Below are 21,161 nucleotides of genomic sequence, written 5' to 3' on the forward strand. Positions count from 1 at the left end.
ATATATATATATATATATGTACTGGGGATCAAACTGAGGACCTTGTGCTTGCCCAGGCAGGCACAGTGCCACTGAGCTACATCCCCAGCATGGTGTCTTACATTGTTGAAGGCTTGTAGAGTATATTCTTGTTGGTTCTTTTCTTTTCTATTTGGTACCAGGGATTGAACTCAGGACGTTGCTCTTGCAAATCAGGTGGCAGAGCTACTGAGCTAAATCCCCGGCCCTATTCTTTTATTTATTCTATTACTGAAAGTGAGATATGGAGTCACCAAAGAATATTGCTGAAATACTTCTCTCTCCAATTGTCATTTTATTGCATGTATTGGAGCCCTCTTGTTAAATGAATATATACTCATAATTGCTTTATCTCCCTGGGGATAGACACTTTTATTATTATAAAATAGAACTAATTATCTTTAATAACAATTTTTATCTTAAAATATACTTTTTAAATACCCATTCTACTTCTCTTATGGTTGCTGTTTCCATCATGTGAGGTATGACAAAAAAATACAACAAACTTTAAATTTTCTTAAATTACAGTAAAAGATAAATTGCCATGAATCCTCAAAAATACCCTTCCCATGCTTCAAACACATTTATCCCATTGATCTCACTTTCTAAAGTAGCTCTGGAAGTCCTTTCATTGAGTGTCTTTAGTTGTGCTGTACTGGTTGTCTGCATCCTAAACTGATTCAAAATGTTTATATTTCATTGTCATTCTGAATCGCAGAAGAGTTAAAAGTTGTAAGATGCCAGAACTGGTGAACAAGGGGTACATGAACAGATCATATTTTTACAAGCCTGCCTTCTGATGGATGGGATTAAGTAGAATTCCTTGTATTGTTTTTTTTTAATCATACCTTCCAAAGCAGGAGCCAAGACTTTTAGATCTGCTTTAGAAAGGGTGAGAATGTTTGGATAAGAATATTAGAAGCAAGCAGTAGTAACCAGTGGGTTAATGGCAATGTGTCTTCTACTGTAGTTTTTATTTAAGCATTCACTATATAATTTGATCACACCATGTCTTTTGCTGTCTTTTTACTTTCCCCCTATTTGTAACACTGAACCTGAAATGTCTCCTGTAGATTAGAAGAGTTGGGTTTTTAAAGATTTTTAAAGAATCTGCCTCTTGATTTTGATTCAACCCATTTGAATTTGATAGTTACATGGATTTATTTTTTTCTCATTTCCGCTTTTCATTTCCTATAACTTCTAACATTTTTTGAAACTGAATAGTATATTGTAGCAAATCTATATACCGACATTCTCTACATCTAGGGCTTGATATTACTTATATTTAGTAACTAGCTGGGTTATTTTAATTACAGGCTGATTATTAAATTTTCCTGTGGCATAAATTACTCTAGAAATGAAGCTAGTCAATTCTGGATCCTATTAGCGATTATTTTTTGTTTTTTGTGGTATTGGAAAAGGAATCCAGAGCCTCACATGAGCCAAGTGCTCTACCATTAGGCTACATAAGGAATAGGTATTTTTCATTTGTTCCGAACCTAGGACAGCTCCTCCCAAATGTATTATTTCCTGGTTCTCCTCTGCATACATTTAGTCCCTAGTTACAATTTCTTCTTTTCTTCTCAATTTCCAGTTAAGAGCACTTATAAGACTGTTGCAAAAGAAATGAGTTTCTTTGGGAAAAGATTAAAAACTGTTTTGTGTCTCACTTGTACTGGGAAAAATCTCTGAGCCAAGCTTCTGGAGTTGGTAATAATAAGGTCAATGGCAAAAGTTTCTCTCAGCAATATCCCCAACTCTAGGAGAGGAGCTTTTAAGTGGGAGCAGGGCAGCAGCTTCAGGTCTAGCAAGGAACCACCACTTCATGAGCTGGGGAAAGGGTAATTGGGATTTCACATGTAAGCCTGTAGTATTAAGGCAGTAGTTCTATTCCTTGAGTTGGGGCTCGGAAGAGAGAGCGACCACCTGTCAACTTCAATTACTGAGACTTAGCTTCAGCAGAATTAGCTGGGGGGAGAGGTATGAGGAATATTGATGTTTTCTTATCAGGAAGAAAAAGACCATGAACGGAGAGGAAAGCTTTCTGCAACAATCTAAAGTGAGAAGCAAAGGGAGAGTGATCTTGGTTGAAGTACATTTCTCTTTCTCTTTTTTGTTCTAACAGGAATGGAACACAGGGTCTTCACACTGAGGTACATTCCCAGCCTTTTTCATTTAAGACAGGTTCTCACCAAGTTCCCCAAGTTGGGTTCAAACTTTTGAGCCTGCTGCCTCAGCCTCCCAGAGTGCTGGGACTATAGGCATGTGCTATCACCTTGTATTTCATGTATGCTCTTAGGACCACTTCTAGAGGCCTTAAGTTGTTTTAAAAGATATCTTGTCAGCTTAATTGAGCCATTAGGCTATTTTCCAATTATATTTTACTCTTTTTAAACTGCATTTAGTAAACCTTACAAGAACTGAAGCCTTCTAAAACAGTTCATATAGATATTTGCCTTTAACTAAGTAACATTAACCTGTAGGCCACAGGGTTCAAAAAGAGTACCCTTCAGTAGAAGTATGTTTTGGAGATTAGGAAGATACTTAAAGAAAGGATAAAGAATTTGCAAGAATAGAACCAGAAGGCCCTTGGAAGTCATCTAATGTTCAACTTCAGTATGGCACAGATAAAGACAACTGAAATTAAACATAGAGATTTGTCCAAAGCCACTCAGGAAACTTCACTGATCTAGAACTAAAACTAGTGCAACAGAAATAGTATGTATAATAGTTAAACGCATAAGCTTTGGGAAGAGATTTGAGTATAAATCCTGACATTTATTAGCAGTGTGACCATTGCCTAATAATGTCTTTGCTTTCCTATACAACAGATTGCTCATTTGTAAAATGGGGTTAACAATATCTACCTAACAGGTTTAAGGGCTGAGAAAACAGAATTGTTGTTACAAATACAATAATTATGACAGTAAGATGCCACCATCACCACTAATTATCTCTCTGTAAACTCCCCACATCCATCTCCTATAACAAAATAAAACAAAACAAAAAAAAACTCAAGGATTTCCCCAAACTTGTTTCCAGTGTTCTAAATTTGAGGCTGCTGGGCTTTAACGCATTTATATATAAACATCAAATATTCAAGATTTCAGTTCCTCATTAATCTTCAAAACAGCATGCCCCTCTGTTCTGTAGTTAATATGGATCTTAAAAACATCCCAATAGTTTTTCTTCGCTTCACTTTCTGTTCTTACCCTTCACCAAATATGAAGTACTTTTCTCCAGGTCAGGCTATTACCATTAGACACATTTTTGAGTACACAGGACACGCCACAGAATGACACACCTAACAAGAGCACAAAGTTCTAACATAGATTTTTAGGTTATATTCTCCTGATACAAGCACAGATTAGGTCTAATCTGGTAGTCACACCTGTTGTACTCTATTCTGAGACCTAAAATAAATCAGAATTGATTTAGAAATTAGGCATTGAGCCCAGAAAAAATTAATATACTTTTTCTATTCCATTTCAATCTTGCTTTTACAGCCACCTTTGTCAATAGAACTAATCTATCTGCTAAAAACTCAACACTTCATTCCTCAGATGAATATTGGAATAAGTAGTATTTCTAGAAGAAAACGTGACATTGTGAAATATGAGATCAATGTAAATGTCACTGTCATGAAGTAAGTGAAACATACACAGACTTAATGTTTTTTCAAATTCCATCAAGGCCAGGCGTGGTGGCACACACCTGTAATCCCAGCACTTGGGAGGCTGAGACAGGAGGATCGTCGAGTTTAAAACCAGGTTGGCCTACACAGTGAGTTCCAGGGCAGTCTGAACTACACATTGAGACCCTGTCTCAAAAAAACAAACAACGTAACAAAACAAAAAAATCCATTGCAAAATTTCAGTTCTTTTAGGAAAAAAACAACAAACAGTTGAGTCCTTAGCTAGTTGAAAATTTCCCCCTAATAATCATATATACTATGACAGAATTGCTATAAAATTCAAATCAACAGTTCAAATTCATTTTACTGTATGCACAGGCCTATTCAGAGCCCTACCAAACATCACCACTGTCACATTTATTAATTAGAAAAAAAATCCACTCCATTAAAATGATTTCAAAGGATGGATGCAAGTAAATTGAGATAGCAAATACTTTTTTTGTTTGTTTTTTTGAGACAGGGTCTCACTATGTAGTAGAGACTGACCTGGAACTCAATACGTAGTCCAGGCTGGTCTCCAACTCACAGCAATCCTCCTGCCTCAGCCTCCCGAGTGCTGGGATTACAGGCATGCGCTACCACACCCAGCTAGCAAATACTTTTTGAAACAATCTTTTTTTTGTCCTGAACATTTTGAATCTGGAAATTTTTTTGTTGTTTAGTGAGTTGAGAGTAACATTGAGTAAAATTCAGAGGTAGTTCAAAGTATATACATGGATATACACATGATATGTATATTTCTCACCTCAAAACAAATTACACCAAATTAGTCAGGAACCTTGCTGCGTTATCTGAGAACTACATCTGAAGCTCATTTGAACTCCAATGGAAAAAAGTCAGGTTTTGCACTGGCAAGGGTGCATGAGTATTAAAATTAGCAATAACTAATACATTCTGTGTAACAAACTATCAAACACACTTGTGTAGGTTATCAGTAGAATTAATCCTCACAAGTGTAAGTCCTCTACATTTTAGTTGGGTCTTTACCCTTGTGCAGGTTTGTATTAAAATACATATTTTAAGAGCTTCATTTACTTTTCTACTTCCAAACCCAACATCTTCAAAAACTTTAGCCTGTAACATCCACCTCTCAAAAGCAGTAAGAGGATCATTTATATCTTTAAGTCCTCTTTATTAAATAATCTGAGCCAGAGCAAATGTAATTGTGATCTTAAGGATGCATGTACATGACTTAAGGATCTCCATTTCATAGAATTTGGGGAGGAAAATGGAGCCAAACATTAACCCATTTAATTAGACATAAAAGCTAAGTTTGGAAACCTAGAAGTAGATAACCTGGATAAATCAATTTACTATTTACTAGCCACATGGCCTTCAGAAAATGACTTTATTTCACTGAAGCTGATCCTCACCTGAGAAATGGCGTTGACAGTTTCATTTTAGTGTTTAACTGAGAATCAAAGATGGACTTTGTAATCAAGCCCTTTATAAAATTATAGTGCTTGATGGACAGTCTATCTACAAATGTACCTTGATTTAGCCTCATTGTTTCATGTGCTTTTTATGTTTCTTAGCCTGTTTGCTAGTTACTCTGTATTTATGATGATTAATTTAATAAGAACTTGTAAAATAAATTAATAAATATGATGCTGGCAAAATAAATTTTTTAAAAGATGGGGGGAGGAGAAATGTGAGGTTATGTACAAGTACTAACTCCCCACAATGAAAGCAAATATACTGCAAACAAATACTAATAAACACATAAAATAATTACAGTGCTTGACATATAAGGTAGTCAATAAATGCTGAAGAATAAACAAGTGAAGAAATCTCGCAAAGAATAGTATAGTCTTTCATTAGTCATTTCCTATTACTAATGTAAAGAGCATAGGCTTTTTAAACTCATTTGAATTCAAGATGGAAAAAAAGTCTCAGGCTTTGCACTGGCTAAGGTACAAAAAAGTAAAAATCTTCAATGGAGATTACCATATAAATAAAAAAGAATGTGACTCATTACTTCATATCTCTGACAATTCCTGCTTGAATAACTATAAGCGAAGTGATATAAAAAGAATTAAGATGTGCTGTGTTCATGTATCAACTCCCCACCCTGAATATAATCATAATATAAACTAGTACAAATTTTAAAAGTGGTAAGTTTAGTACACTATTCATCATATTTATCAGTCTTAAATTTTTGAACTGTGAAGTAAAAGTATATCTACCACAAACTTCAACTATCGTTTTGCCTTAGTGATTACTTTTCTTTGTCATGGAAACTATTAAAAGCATTTAAGATAAAAAGGAATGGCCAAGCCCCAAATTGAAAGTATTTGGTAATTTAGTGACTATGAGAATGTCATGTCAAGATATTTCAGGTCCACAGTGTCAGACTAGACAAAATTAAAACTTATGTTTTTACACACAAGATTACCTCAATCTATAAATAAAAATTATCACATGGAAGCAATTCAGAACTACCAGCACTTCATTATTAATATTTTAGATAAACAGTATCCAAAGACAACAAAATAACCCTCTTAAAATAATATACAATTTGGTAAGCAAATCTCATTTTAACATATCATATGCTTTTATGAAATGCCAAAGGGGGAAATAAACACCTTAAGACAAGTTTTACTGCTTTAAATTACTTAACAGTCTATACAAAGTTGCTAATATAAATTAACATGTTACTATAGAAATTCTAGTTAGAATTACAAGACAAAAATCAACAACAGAAAATTCCCTAAGAATGAATAAATGCAATCAATTAATATTAGTAATGTAAAATTAAGCAATGTGAAATATTTTATTTCTTAATAAACTTACTATGAAAAATTAAAATTGAAAATTACCATATGGATGCTGATCAGGGAAGTCAGCAACTCAAAATATACAAATTGATGAAGATACTAGTATCAAAAAATTTTCATTCTTCAATATCAAAATAAATGTTTAATAACTTTAAAATTATCTATTAGAAGTTTATAATATGTATGTGACAAACTTTATTAAGGCAACTGCCAGCTGGCAACAAAGGGATATAAGGCTTAATATATTGGTTTCAATTTATTTTGTTCATTTTTGCAAATTAGCTTTAAATAGTCAGTGGCATATAATCCAGAGAAAAGGTAGAGCACATTTTTTCCTTGACTTCAACTAGGAAAAAATTGATAATGTGAATACTTCCATACAGTTTTGTCATAAAAATTCTTCAATTTTTCTATTTAAAAAAGTCTAGGGAATGAGGTAAGAGAATACCAAAGCTTGCTAACAATTTTTAATGTAAAACATTAACCCATCCAGCAACTAAACAAAATTACCAAATATTTTATCTCCACAATATTCAATCTCTGAATACCGTGAAAAATTAGGCTGCTTTCATAGTCATTGATCTAATACCAGAAAATGATGGTAGATGTAGAAGAGATGCTCTCTTAAGTCAGCTTACTTCTGTTGAACGTGATGAAATTCCTATCAATGGCAGAAAAATTCTGGGAATGGTACAGGTTCAGACCTAGGATGAATGCTCCTGTTAAGACATTCAGATCCTGGCTCAGAACTCACCTTTCACCTTACTTCTTCCCCTTCTGCAGTTACAATATATTAAAGTACAATTTATAACACAGTCAAGCTTTGTAGGCAAATTGAACATAAATAAAATATGCCAGGGATTCATAGCTTAGTTGTGAAAACCTATAAATCAAAAATTATATTAAAATCTATACGTTTTGAAAAAGCTTTACAGTTTATTATTGCTTTGCAGGGTGTTATGTAAGGCACGAAACAGCCAACATTTAAAGTGTTAATATTTGTTACCTAAAAAGTGAACCAACAAATACTTTTGTTTGTTTGTTTGTTTTGGTACCGGGGATCACACTCAGGACCTTGTGCTTGCGAGGCAGGTGGTGGCACCACTGAGCTAAATCCCGGGCCCCCAACAAATGATTTAATGACTAGATCAAAAATATTTTTATAGTAAGCACCCTTATTTCTCAGATTAAAAATAATAATATTCTATGATAAGGAAGCAAGAAAGGAATAACCCAAAAGTTGTATGTTATAATCTTTAAAGCTGCATAACAGAAAACTAACGCCATATTTCTTTCTTCTTGTTAATTTATCTCTGGTACATGAGTTAAGGCATAAAGCAGCAAGAGTGCAATTGATTCCAAACAACTTGGAATTTTATTGTAAACATCCCATAAAGAATGGCAACAAATAAGTCCAGTTTTTGTCTTTGAAAGTAATTACTTATAATGACTGATAACTGCCAAACAAAACATCTTTTATAAACTAAGCCAGTTCAGTTTACCTTTTTTTAAATAACTGAATTAATGGGCATTTTGCCCATATACAACATCACATCAACTATTAACTGAATGGTTTTCTATCTTTGAATTTATGGATATTAAGAGCAAACATAAGGTACAGTTTTGTTAATACTGTGTAAGGAATTACAAAAGACAAGGATGGTAAGTTACAGGACAAAGAAATAAATTACTGATTGCCATCACCAAAGTATTGTTTAAAGAATTAACATTTGTAGTACTGCCTACGGTGTATTTGGTGACATGTAAAAACACATTTTCCAACTGGGTTTCTAAATATTTTTGTATGTGGTTTTAAAAGTCAATTACCAATGGCAATTTCATTATGTATCAACAGTATTTTTTTTTTACAAAATACTTATCATGCTTTCATAGGTCAAAGTCTCATATTCTAGAATCAAGATAGGTATAATAATAACAAATGGGCATACATATAAATAAACAAACACATCTTAATTCTAAACTATAGGGCCTTTCTACTGTATTCTCCCATCAATGAATCAGAAATTTCCAGTCTTGTTGAAGTATGCTAACTTAGGTGCAGTTTTCACTGCAGAAACAGAAATGAAGATAAAAGCAGGCGAGAGGAAAGATGAATAAAGGAAAAAATCAAGTTTAAGATTATATGAGAAATGTATAAATTTGAGTGCTATCCATATTTCTCAAAATACAGCACCATAAAAATTTTAACTTGATATTGGCTTTTAATCAAAACTTGCTAAATTTGATAATCAAAAATAAAGAAACTCAGTTAAAAAGCAAAAAGTGCAACTAAGTATGTTCCCATGAGTTTTAAAAAACAAACCTTAAAAATAATCTTAGGATAATTCAATTTTCAGTAAAACACTCATAAACCTCATGTAACACAATTTGGGGATGGGATTAGCGTTTAAAAGAAAGGACTTTAAATGTCAAAACTCATATCCCTTATCCCAGTATTCATTTCCCAACTTAAAATGTTACTGTAATTGTTCAAAAGGCTGGACATGGAAGTATACTGAAAATTACACATTCTCCTGTAAATCTCCTTTTCCAACTTTGAAGAGAAGTACCAGTTGGCAAATGTGCATGATTCCCAAGATATGTGAGTAATAAGATGTTTAATTTGTTATTACCACAAATATACAAATTTTGAAAAAATTGCTCCAAAAATGTTTATCAAAAAATTTTAAGTGGTATTCACATTTTTCTCTTTCATTCACTGTTACTGTCTTATAACAGCATATAGGGCTAAAACAAAAAGAGCAAAAGACAAATCACTCAGATTTACTTTGAAATATTGGAAGGCTGAGCTAAGTATCTGAGCACACAGTTGTGCAGAATGAGATTTATGAATTTTATTTGGTTTCACCTCTGGGTGAAACAAAGTGCTATATGGATGCATTCTAGAATAAGTATGATCTCTAGGGAGGGAAACAGAAAATTAAACAAAATGTAAGGACCAATTAAATTACAATAATAAAGGGATACAGGCATATGGCAAAAACATGGGTTGGTTGTCTAAAAGGGATAATTCAATGGATGACCAAGCAGTAAATGCATAGGCTAAGAACTGTACAGAGACAAATAATTGGTAGACAATATCCTCCATATAAAATATTCTCTCTTTTTTAATGTCTGAAATAAGGTATGTCAAGTTGAAAAAAAATGCTACATATACAAGTGCACACACACATACAAAAACAAATTTAGTCATTAGGCTAGTAGGTTAGTGAATGTTTTGGAGAGCATCCTATTGCTGAATGATACACAGCAAGCCATAGAGGAAAACATACGATTCATGTTTTATAAATATATACACATGCTAAGATCTTAAAGATGGGAATTTAAACATTATTAGCATTCATAAGAAATACTACAGCTTACTCACTATATCTAGCATATGATTAGACTTATACATGTGTATGCTCTCATGGACCTAAATATTACAGTGGTTTTTCTTAGCAGAATTCTTAATTTATTTCCTACTTGCTTTGCTCTGGCTGAACCCAGATCTTATTTAGGTTTTAAAGGGTCTCTAGAAAATTAAAATGATAAAATATTCAATGTGATACAAATTATGAAAATTTCACAGGAAATGGTGTTACAAAAAAAGCAAAGTAAAAATTGGGGGCAGATCCAGATAAAAAAGTAAAAATACTATTTTTAAACTTTTATATTCACACTTATCAAAATAATTTGCATGCTAACAGAAAATTACCTGTTGTATAATAAATGAAAACTATGCTTACCTATCATACCCTGGTGACTGTTTAAATTCTAGTTAACTGAAATCAATATTACAGCAAAATGCTGTTCACTAGTATTTTCACAGTATTTCACTACATATAAAATATGCTTAAAAATGTCTTCAGTTTTATTATTCTAATTACCTAAACCTAGAAAATATTGACATTTGGGAAATAAATGTGACATTTTAATTTTTCAAAATAAATTATAAATAAAGCTCCAGGTAGCTAAAAACCACACAAATGGCAATTCTTCTACATTTTAAGAGGTCAGCTCTTCATAGAAGAATGTCATCAAAAAATGTCACACTAAAATGATACACAAAACACATATAGATATACCTAGGAATTGAAGCAACTATGTCACTTTGATTAGGGTAGGCCAAAGTGTTACTGATTTGAGGAAAACAGGCAACATTTAGTCTAAATGCTCAAGAAATGAATAAGTGAAATGGTATATTTTAGCACAAATTTAATATAGAGTTTCAAATAGGCATAGAATCTATAGTATGGTTAAAAATGGCAGTTGAGTAGTTTTGGTTTAACGAAAAAAAAAAGAGTACAACAGAAAATACCATCTTGGTGTACTATCTAGTAACAGAACTTAGTGCCATTAACAATTCTCAACAATACTTTCTTAAAGCCTGAACATCATTTCTACTGCAAGTAAAAATTGCTTGAAGATGTTAGTCTAAGAATAACCCCGACCCCAAACCCTATCAAAAAAGCAAAGTTATGTGTGTACTCCTTCCTCTGCACTTAAAGGTTTTTCAGATGAATAAAATGATTGAAAATATGAGACAAACACATTAACAAATATCCTGGGATAACTTAGTATACATTAAGAAGTCTGTATTATCACACAAGCCTGATCTAAGTTCAGCAAATTTCCTATTACAAAAAAGATCAATATTATCCCTCTTACTTCAAAAATTTAAGTATTTAACAAATTAGAAAGTCTGTAACCTCAAATTTGAGGAGTAAAATTGATCTTGAAACTCAAGCTCACTTATGGAACCATGTGCACTCTACTGCTGTAAACAATACCATAAGGGTTTAACAGATTTTTCTCACCTATAAAATGATGATTCAAAGTATCAGTGTGCAGTGCAATGAGGCTCTTTTCTGAAAGACTACAAGAACCCTTTGGAATGATAAGAGCAAAACATACTAAAATTAATTCAAAATATTACCTAAACTAAACATTCCAACTCAAGGTGAATGGTCTGTTATATTTTAAGATTGAAATTAAAACCTGTATGCAACTCATGGCTATTAAACAGTATGTGGTGGCAGAGATATATAAGCAGTAGCCCAAGTCTACTTATACAAATATCTTTTATGAAAGTCTAAGGTAGAGCATATAATACTTAGGAACGTTTGTTAAAACTATTAATTTGAAAGCCAATATGATTATTAACAACCTCTCAGCTTATAATTTATGAATATTCTTACCCACCCAAGCTTGTTCTATTTCTCCTTAGTAATGAGTAACAGCATCTATTTTCTTTAGTTTCCAGTAGTTGTAATTAATAGAGGTAGCTGAGCTACTATTCAAAGAAGTTACTATTTGTGGGTGAGGATTTTTCTTTAAGCTCACAAATTCTACTAATGCAATAAAACAGAGTAAGAAAAAGAAAACGGATGCAAGAAACTTTTGCATTTGGCACCTTGTCTAGATCGGTATCTCAAGTATTCCCTTTTAATAAAGTTAATGCACACTTCAGGACACACCACAAAGATTTGCTACATATTTACAAGGCACCAACCCTTTCTCACCTTTAACGTGAATTAAGCAAATCAATGAAAAGCATATCAAGATCCCCCCACCCCCCAAAAAAAACTGTAGTATAAATATATACTTCAGTTCAGTACAATTCATGAAAGTTTGGCCTGGGAAGAGTAAAATAATCCAGATCGTTCTCACAATATAGAAACTGTAAACATTTAATAGCTGCCTTTAGGATTGGTGTATTGTGCAAAAGTTATTATTACTGGGTATAGGAATCAAAATGGCAAAAACAAACTATATAAAACTCTGTAAGAAGGTGCTATACTTCTGTGATACAAAAGCAAAAGAAGGATATTCCATTGAGATAAAAATGTCATGCTACTCTTAAGAAGCAGAATGCTCCTTTGATGGAGTAAATCTGTAGTGCGATTGTGTTGTATGTGCATGCGCGCATGTGTGTATGTGTGTATTATCTGTCTGTGTGCTCGCGCATGTGTATGGGCAGAATTTCTTTTAATTTAAGGCCTAATGAGTAAGGCTTGTTTGAACAAATGAAGTGTGGAGATCAGTCTTGAAACAAATATATACTGGCATAATGGAAAAGCACCAATGTGAAAGGAAGCATAAGTCCCCACACAACTTGCTTTGTAGATTTCCTGGTAGTAAATTCCCTGCAGTAGAAGGCCATTGAATTTTAAATTATTCTAAATTTATTAATTGTTAATAATTCCATCCCATGAGATGGCTAACCCTGGCTTTTTCTGTCATTTTACGCACTCTGCCTGATCTGGATGTACCAAGATTCAGAGGATCCTCGGTGGACACAAAATTGTCATTATCAGAATCATCATTATATAAAACAGTCCTCCTGCCTTGGTTTCTCGTTTTAATTCGAGGCAGTCTACTGAAACGTCCTGAAAACATGGCATCAAATTCATCATCTGTAATACGTGCTCGTTTGGCTCTGGTGGCTCCTCTAGAGGCACCTCTTCCTCCTCTCCCTCTTCCTCTTCCTCTTGCGCCACCTCCACCTCTTCCTCGCCCCCCTCGTCCCCTGCCTCCTCTTCCTCTGCCTCCTCTACTCCATCTACCCCATCTTCCCCATCTGCCTCTTCCTCCAGTGCCTCTCATCTTCCAGTTTCTTTTTCCATTGGCATGTTGTTTTCTGAGTTTTCTTTTTGGTCTTGTTTGTATGAATTTGCTATAGTCATGATCTCCATCTACATAATCTTGATCTGTTCTGGAAGTTGATTCAGAGTCAGAATCAGAACCACAAGCACTTTCTGAACTTAAACTGGATCCTAACCCTCCACTCTCTGAAGAGGATAAATGTGATTTCTCCTTTGTTTCTTTATTCTCTTTCTCTTCTCCTCCCATGCTTTCATCTTCTTCCGATGCACTAAGTAGTTTTCTCTTGATTCCTGTCCGGGGCTCTCTGCCATCACCATTTGTAATAGGTCCATCAAGCGAGTGATCTAAATTGAAATGAATGATTTTTAAGTTACGCCATGACTTTATTAAGGTGGTCATTAAGTTCAAAAGTAAAATAAATAGTCTATCAAAAATATTTAGTGCTCTAATACAATTGGGACATAATCATAGAAGGTGTTCAAGTTAAAAAAATTTGTTTGAAAATGTAAGAGACTGAAGTTCTGGTTTTTTACTGTTTTTTTAGACACGGGAATGTAGAGGCAGACTGAAGCATGGTGAGGTATCTAGGAAAAAATTTGAAGAAGTGACCTTTAGGAAGAACTATATGGGAACATGATTCTTCTTAACAGTTTCATTCATTTACTCAACAAATATTTGCAGATTACCTACCATGAGTCTGGCACTACTAAGTGTAGGAATATGGCAATAAATACTGTAAGATGAAGTCCTTGCTCTTGAAATTTATATTTTAGTGGGGAAAGCTGGACAGAAAGTGGACTGAGGAAATAATACCACTTCAAGTACTGATACATGCTATAGAGAGGATAAAAAAACAGAGTATATGGCTGGGAATATTTTAGTTGGGAAAATTTCTGCAGACATAGTTTGCTGCTTGTATTCTGTTTACTTTTTGAGGAGCTAGACAAATTTTTTAAAGAAGTAACTGAAAATGAGACTGAAAGAATTAAGTGATGTTTGATTTGGTCAAATGCATTTGTAGAGTTATTAGCACCAAGATAGCTGATATAGTCATTAGAGTAAACTGCTTTACTTGTAAAAGATAAAAATGACTAAAACAGTGGGAAAATGCAAGGAGAGAACAAGGTGGGTCAAAGAAAATAAACAAATATAAAAGAAACAGAGATCCAAGAATATCAGAAGAGCATAAAAGTCAGGAAATAAGGTTCATAGAGGAGATAGACAATATTGTGCAAGAGATAAAAAAGATAAGGACTAAGAAGAGGATACTAGTTGGACTCTACTGAGTACTGGTAACATTAGAATAGCTTTGGAGAGTGGTTGGGGCAGAAGCTAGATTACAAAGGTTAAAGAAATATGTGGACTGAAAGAAAGTAGAGGCATGAAGTATATGCTATTCTTTCTAAAAGCCTGTCAGTAAAAGAAAGGGAAAGATGAGAGAAGGTAGTGGCATAGTGCAGTAGGATCAAAGGGGAGAGTAAAGATACAAACTGGGAAAAATAGATTATTTTAAAGTAATGAAATGCTTCAATATTTCTTACATAACTAATATTAAATAAATCTTTAGTGGGCCAGAGATTTAGCTCAGTGGTTCTACTGCCTGCCTCACAAGTGCAAGGTCCCTAGTTCAATCCCTGGTACCAAAAAAAAAAAAAGTAACAAAAAACAAAACTTTGGAAAGTATTTTTAAGTTATTTTATGTTTGTATAATAGATAAGCTAATGATTCTTCACTAAAGATGTATATAAAATTAAATCTATATTCCAATAAAATATTTGTAAATCTAAGTTATTTTTAAAAATTTCAAGTAGTTGAACTTACTAGAACTTTCTGTGAACATGGTCCGAGTCCATAACATGTATTAAGTATAAGAATTATACTTTGAATTAGTACAGTGACCTTCAAATATTTTTGATAACTGATCCCCCCTGACATAGTCCAAGAAAGATGCTCATGATAATGAATTAGCTCAGTGATTTCTTTTTTCAAGCACTAAAATTTTTTCATTAAAATAAAAAAAACGGAAGTTGATCATATGTAAAAAAAAATGGCTATTCTGGTTAAATGAGGAAGGCTCTTCTGAGAATTCCAGAAGTACCTGTGTAGATCCCTTAGAAACATGCAGGAGATAGTCTGAAAATAATTGACTTTGTGATACAGCAGGCACCCAGGGGAGAGAATATCTGAGCTATATAATTGAAAAACCATAAGGAGGAAGTGGTGACTAAATGATGGATCATTTCTCATCCCAGCCCCATTTTTCAAACAGAGTAGCCCACAAAATATTTAAGACCTATTTAAAGATAACTTTAAAAACCTTTTCCTTTCTCATTAATATGGTTTAACATACAAAAAATCCTAAATATGTCTAACAGTATGGTTCTTGTGTGATTGAGGAAAGGATTCCTCATCCAGTTTTTTCTTCCTATTCATTTCATTTTATATTTTATTTAAAAGCCTAAAATATGTTTCAAAATACTTACCGGAAATCTGCTAATGTCCCATTCCCTCCTATCTAACTCAGATATGGCAATGTTATACTTCTCATTAACTGTAAGGACACACTAATTTTTACTTATCTAATATCTAATACTACATCAGTTTTTAATGATTCCTCTTCCACCATTAGAAAATAAAGTATAAATGGCCTGTTCTATATTTACTTCCTACCTTGTTTAACTGGTAAAATTCTATTCCGAAATGATTTGGCTTTCCCTGGGTCATGGGTATTTCCACTTTGGCTATATCCACTGAAGCTTGATGAAGAAAATGGCCCATCCACTTCATCATCAAGGAGATATTGTGAAATTCCTTCAGCAGCATCTGAAACTTGCATTTTAGAAGGTTGTAATGTTAAAATAATTCTATGTTGTTAAGAAAGTTAAACAAGCTGCTTTTGAAACTATATCTCAGTTATTTTACTTTAAACAAGATGCTCCAAGAAGGATCCCACAAGTCTAATGTTGGCAAATACATTATAGATGAGGGCTCTGAGATATTATAGACATTAAAAAAATTCACATGAGGAATTTTCAAAGTAAGTCTAAAAAAGAAACTAGATCATGTGTCTTACCCAGGGCCACACAAGTAGCATTGAGAAATGGGAATAAAATACAAGTTTTTCTAAATCTAGATGTATTCTCTTTTTATTACAAACCATACTACCTCTTCTACAGTCTGTCAATATTAAACAGATAAAGAACAACAATAAAAAGACATATTTACCAGGAGATGAAAAAGGAGAACTATTCCTAGCATAAGACACTGAGGTATTCTGGTCATTTTTAGGCTGCAACTTCATTTGTTTCTGTTTCCCTTTTGGACTATAAGTAAAAATATGTAATGATGAGCATATTTTTCTGTAACACATTACAACAGACAGTATATACAAAATACTTAAATTGACTAAAAGAAAAATTTTTGTGTAATGCTTCAAATTCAAGTGAAATGCTTTTTAAATTGATAATTTGACAAAGATAAAACTTCAAATCAAAAACAGGTTTCATGGCAGTAAAATTCACATAAATAGTGCTTTTGGTTACTAACTCTATTTTTAAACAGGGACCATAGTTCTTAGGGGGGAAAAATCTCCTGAAATTTTCTTAAACTATTATCTAAACTTCAATAAATGAAGTAGTACACAGAGAATATTTTCAAAACAAAAACAGTATAATATACCTAGGATCTCTGCTACTAGATAATGAACTGCTGCTGCTTCTTAGACGTTTTCTGTACCGTGGCCTTCTCCTCTTCTGATTCTGGATTGCTGACTTATACTCAGAAATTATATTTTTAATATGATTTTCAAATAAGGCAGATAATCGCAGTGTCATGCCATAGAGCTGAAAAAGAAATTGCAATGTTGTTTTATCAACTACTGTATATAAAATATAAAAGTAGAACACGCCTGGACCATAGCCACTATTCACATAAAGTGCAAAATTAGAAAGAAACCTAAATCTCTAGTATCAAGTGATTGGTTAAATAACAAGATAACCATGTAATAAGATGCCATCAAAGACAACTTTCACAGTCATAAGAAGTAAGAAAAAAGGCCTTATAATATGCAACCTGCTATTGTACAGAATATATGAGTATATGCAAATATATAGGTAATATAGAAAGTTCTGGAAGTATAAACATTACATGGGGGACGGGGATTTAGCTCAGTGGTTCTACCAACTGCCTCGCATGCACAAGGTCCTGAGTTCAATCCCCAGTACAAAAAAAAAAAAAAATTAAATGAGAAGTATAAATAAAGTGATGGGCTTTATATGGGTTTTCTTCTTTATACATCTATTTCCCAAACTTTCTATAGAAAATATATGTCATTCTAACAATCATGACTGATGAAGTAACGTAAATGTAGAAAAATTATGCCTGTATAAATTAGTGAAAATTCATTTTATATGAGGGTGAAATAGGCAAACACATACCTACTTTGCCATTGATTTAAAAGTTAGACATCAGTGATTCCAAAAGACAAAAATTATTAGTTTTTTGCTCTCAAGATTATTTTGATGAAACATACCAAAAATATTAAATGTGAAGAAGAATAAACAATTATGATTTCCAATATGTTTCACTATCTGTTATAATAAATTGAACATAAATATTCAGAGCTAATCAAAATATTTGATATAATACTATCAACTACCTTTATATTTATCAAGTCATTTTTAGCCATATTAAAAGGTAGTTAAATTATTCCCCCTTCTTTCGTTGTCTTTTCTCTGGCAGATCCAAATATTACTAAAAAGTAAAGCAGAGGAAGAAGAGAAAAAGCTACTTAATTTCAGAATGATTATGTTACATGTATCTTCATGCATGCCTAATAATCTACATTCCAGAGAAGATACTAAAAGCAAAACATCAGTAACTATCTATGTTAGATCTGTAGTATATATTTGCTTAGCAATTTTAAAACTGTTCAAAGAAAAATGCCCAATACACGGTTACACAGTTAGATAATTAAACCACTTAACATTGTTTCACATACCCTTGATTTCTTATTAGAGGTATAAGCTTTGGAGTTGCTGAATATTTGGCGAACATCCTTACAAAACTCTAGAGGACTGACATAGTTTCCTGCTTCCAAAATTTCTTTCACAGTGCTGAAGTCCATACGTGTTTCTATAACACTTTGGTGATCCTAGAAAGAATAATGTGTTATATATAAATTCTTAAACTGTAAACAATACTAAATAATATAATGGAACTGAGATTTGCATTGCCTTCTGATATGAAATAAACATATTGCTTTCCAATCTTCCAACTACTTTCTCCCACCCCAAATCATCTTTTGATGGTTTCTGAAAAGAGACCTATGGGAGAGGCTTAGCCTTTACACTGTACTCAATAACCATAAATAACTCTGAAGAGAAAGAATAGAAAATCCAGTCACTGGCTTCATTTCTATAGTCTATAATGTGGCATTCCATTTCTTGCTTAAAGGCTGAAGTTTCTTCTAACATGCTAGCAAATTGTGTTAATGATAGTAGAAGATGAGATTATTCAGGAGGAATTAAGTAACTGCACTTCACAAATTAGCTACAGTACTTTACAGCTTTGTAGGAATGAGGAGATTCTACTTAAATTGTCATTAGTTGAGATTTAAAGTCAAATTGGCCATGTTTGCCCTACATATTCTTTGTATTTTCTTAAAGCACAAAAATAAGGGTATTCCAACACAGTATGGCTTATGAAACACTAATATTTTCAGACAGGAAAAATACTGGAACTTGTGTAATATTACTGATACTCAAAAGATTCAGCCTGCCTGCTGAATGAGACTTACTTGGAATAAACAGCTGCAATGCAAACATAGTCATACCATGTGATTGATATTTTCTGCTTTGCAATAGTAGCTTCATTTTTACATATTAAATTTAAATGGATGCTACAAGGAGCAATCTTGAGAACAAGCTGATTTAAAAGGAGGAAAAAAAGGACCAAAAATAGAACAATGATTAAAAACCAAGTAAAAAGAGTTTGAACAAGCTATGAAAGATTTGTGTACAAACATGGATTTTTTAAAAGTAAAATAAAAAACAAAAAACAAAATATGTCTTTTAAGAGACGACTATGGGCTACCTCAGAAACAGATGGATCGTGTTGTCTTTCTGGAACAGTGAGTTCTGAGGATTCTCCCTCTTGTTCTTGATGGGCCTATTTGGGTAAAAAGCATGTATTGTTTTTTCAGACCACTATCACAAAATATCATGACTTGCAATACAGCACTGGTTTAAGGGTCAAAGATTCACAAACAGAAATCATACTTAGTTTGTCGTATATTTAGGTGAATAAGTTTAGTATTCACAATTCTTCTTTACTATGAAAAACACTAGATAAATTTATTGTACTCAAATTTCCTACAAATAAAGCTATTGACTATTGTTTATGTAAATATTATTTCCATACTGAAATCTATGAATACAGAGAAACATACAGATGTGCACTAAGTTGAAAACATGGCCTTATGTATTTCTGAAACACTGCTGTTCCTTTTCTCTGAAAAAGAACAGATTTGATATCTAAATAGTAATTCGACATGTACAGTAATTCCATTTCTTAGAAAAGTTCTCATGTTTTTACCTTTTTTGAAACGTAATATTAATATATTGGTTACTCTAAGTGAAAAAATTTGTAATATATGTAGTAGGATCAATTCATTAGTACTGATACATATCAACAATCTTCATTATATAAAAATGTATTAGAAACTAGTAAATTGTCTTAAGTAAATATCTGAAATAAAAGCAGGAAGGAGTAGCAAATCATTTTGATTCAATTTAGTTTACAACTGTGTAATTTACAAAATGAATACATGCCAGGCATTTTAAAGTCATAACTAATCATATTACTCACTTTAACAATTCAGAGATACTCAAGGAAGGAAGGAAAGGAAAAAGTACCCCCTTAACTGGATATTAGCATGGACACTTATGAGAAGTTATCATGTTGGCTATTATTTAAACAAGAGTATGCTTACTGAGTAAGAAACGGAATCTGCAGGTTGTCGAAATGGCTCTGAATCTTCCCGTTCATAAATGAGGCTCAATAGTTCTTTGCACTGTTTTTTCCAAGCATCAGGATTACACCTTACAGACTGTCTTCTGCCTCGGCATTTGACCTATAGATTTTAATAGGATTATATGTACAAGGTTTTTCTTTAATTCTTTGTAGACTTTCCCACACATATCTAATGTTAAAATATTTATGTTGGTTTAGCTAAGCTGCAATTTAAGTTTTAGTTAAAATTAAACATCATTCTCCATGGCAAAAATTAAACAAACAATAAAAGGGACATTATATTCATGGAGATGGCAAGAATTCAAGCATTCTAAATCTTGATTTTAAGAAAATCTGAACACAAAAAGTACAAAGAGCCAAATAGCTTTTCATCTACAAAGTAAGTTAACAGATCTATTGCCTTAATAGCTGCTAGTAATAAATTCACTTGACACGGGTACCATAATTTTCTCAAAATAATGCTCAAAAATTTTTTGTTTTTTGGGGGGTAATGGGGATTAAATTCTGGACCTTGCTCTTGTGAGGCACGCACAGTGCCACTGAGCTAAATCCATGGCCCACTCAAACAATTTTTTAATAAATATTTTCTGGCTATAATAAATTCTAGTTTTTACCATTCAATGTCTTTTTGTTATGAACCTTTTCAGTAAGTATTTCAAAAGATATTTTAAATTTTATAGAACTGTATCTCTAATTATGATAGAGTGGAAATATGCAGCAAAGATTTAACACAACAGGCTGTTATCTTCAGCATAGCATCACTTAAAAGATTGATCCATGGTTGGCATTTGGAAACATGGCACTAGAACTGTTTCCTAAATTATGAAGGCGATTTACTGTGTCAAGATAGCACAAGCAATGTGATTTAGGCTGAATACCTGCTTTCTTAATAGGAATCTGGAGTCCTTGTATATGCTAAGAACAGAGTGCCTACATAACCAGTCCCTAACAAAATTCTTAGGTACTGAATCTCTAATCACACACATGTTGCTCCATTTTCATTGCTGGCAGGAGAGTACACTGTGTGGTCC

At 32.9% G+C, this 21,161-nt stretch overlaps 1 protein-coding gene across 1 annotated transcript in view; it reads right to left on the reverse strand.

The window, feature by feature from the left end:
• Positions 1 to 10,433: 10,433 nt before the first annotated feature.
• The window catches only part of Brwd3 (bromodomain and WD repeat domain containing 3), a 169,737-nt gene continuing 159,009 nt past the window's right edge, over positions 10,434 to 21,161 (reverse strand). Inside the window, exons 35-41 of the mRNA XM_010631085.2 lie at positions 20,090 to 20,230; positions 19,192 to 19,266; positions 18,098 to 18,250; positions 16,777 to 16,940; positions 16,324 to 16,421; positions 15,769 to 15,927; positions 10,434 to 13,442 (exon numbers count right to left, since the gene is read on the reverse strand). Coding sequence (XP_010629387.1) covers positions 12,688 to 13,442; positions 15,769 to 15,927; positions 16,324 to 16,421; positions 16,777 to 16,940; positions 18,098 to 18,250; positions 19,192 to 19,266; positions 20,090 to 20,230 — 1,545 coding nt within the window. The 3' untranslated portion in view covers positions 10,434 to 12,687. The remainder of the gene's footprint in view (positions 13,443 to 15,768; positions 15,928 to 16,323; positions 16,422 to 16,776; positions 16,941 to 18,097; positions 18,251 to 19,191; positions 19,267 to 20,089; positions 20,231 to 21,161) is intronic.

This window comes from Fukomys damarensis, unplaced genomic scaffold (genome assembly GCF_012274545.1).
Source record: "Fukomys damarensis isolate Sample0158 unplaced genomic scaffold, DMR_v1.0_HiC HiC_scaffold_39, whole genome shotgun sequence".
Lineage (NCBI taxonomy): Eukaryota > Metazoa > Chordata > Mammalia > Rodentia > Bathyergidae > Fukomys > Fukomys damarensis.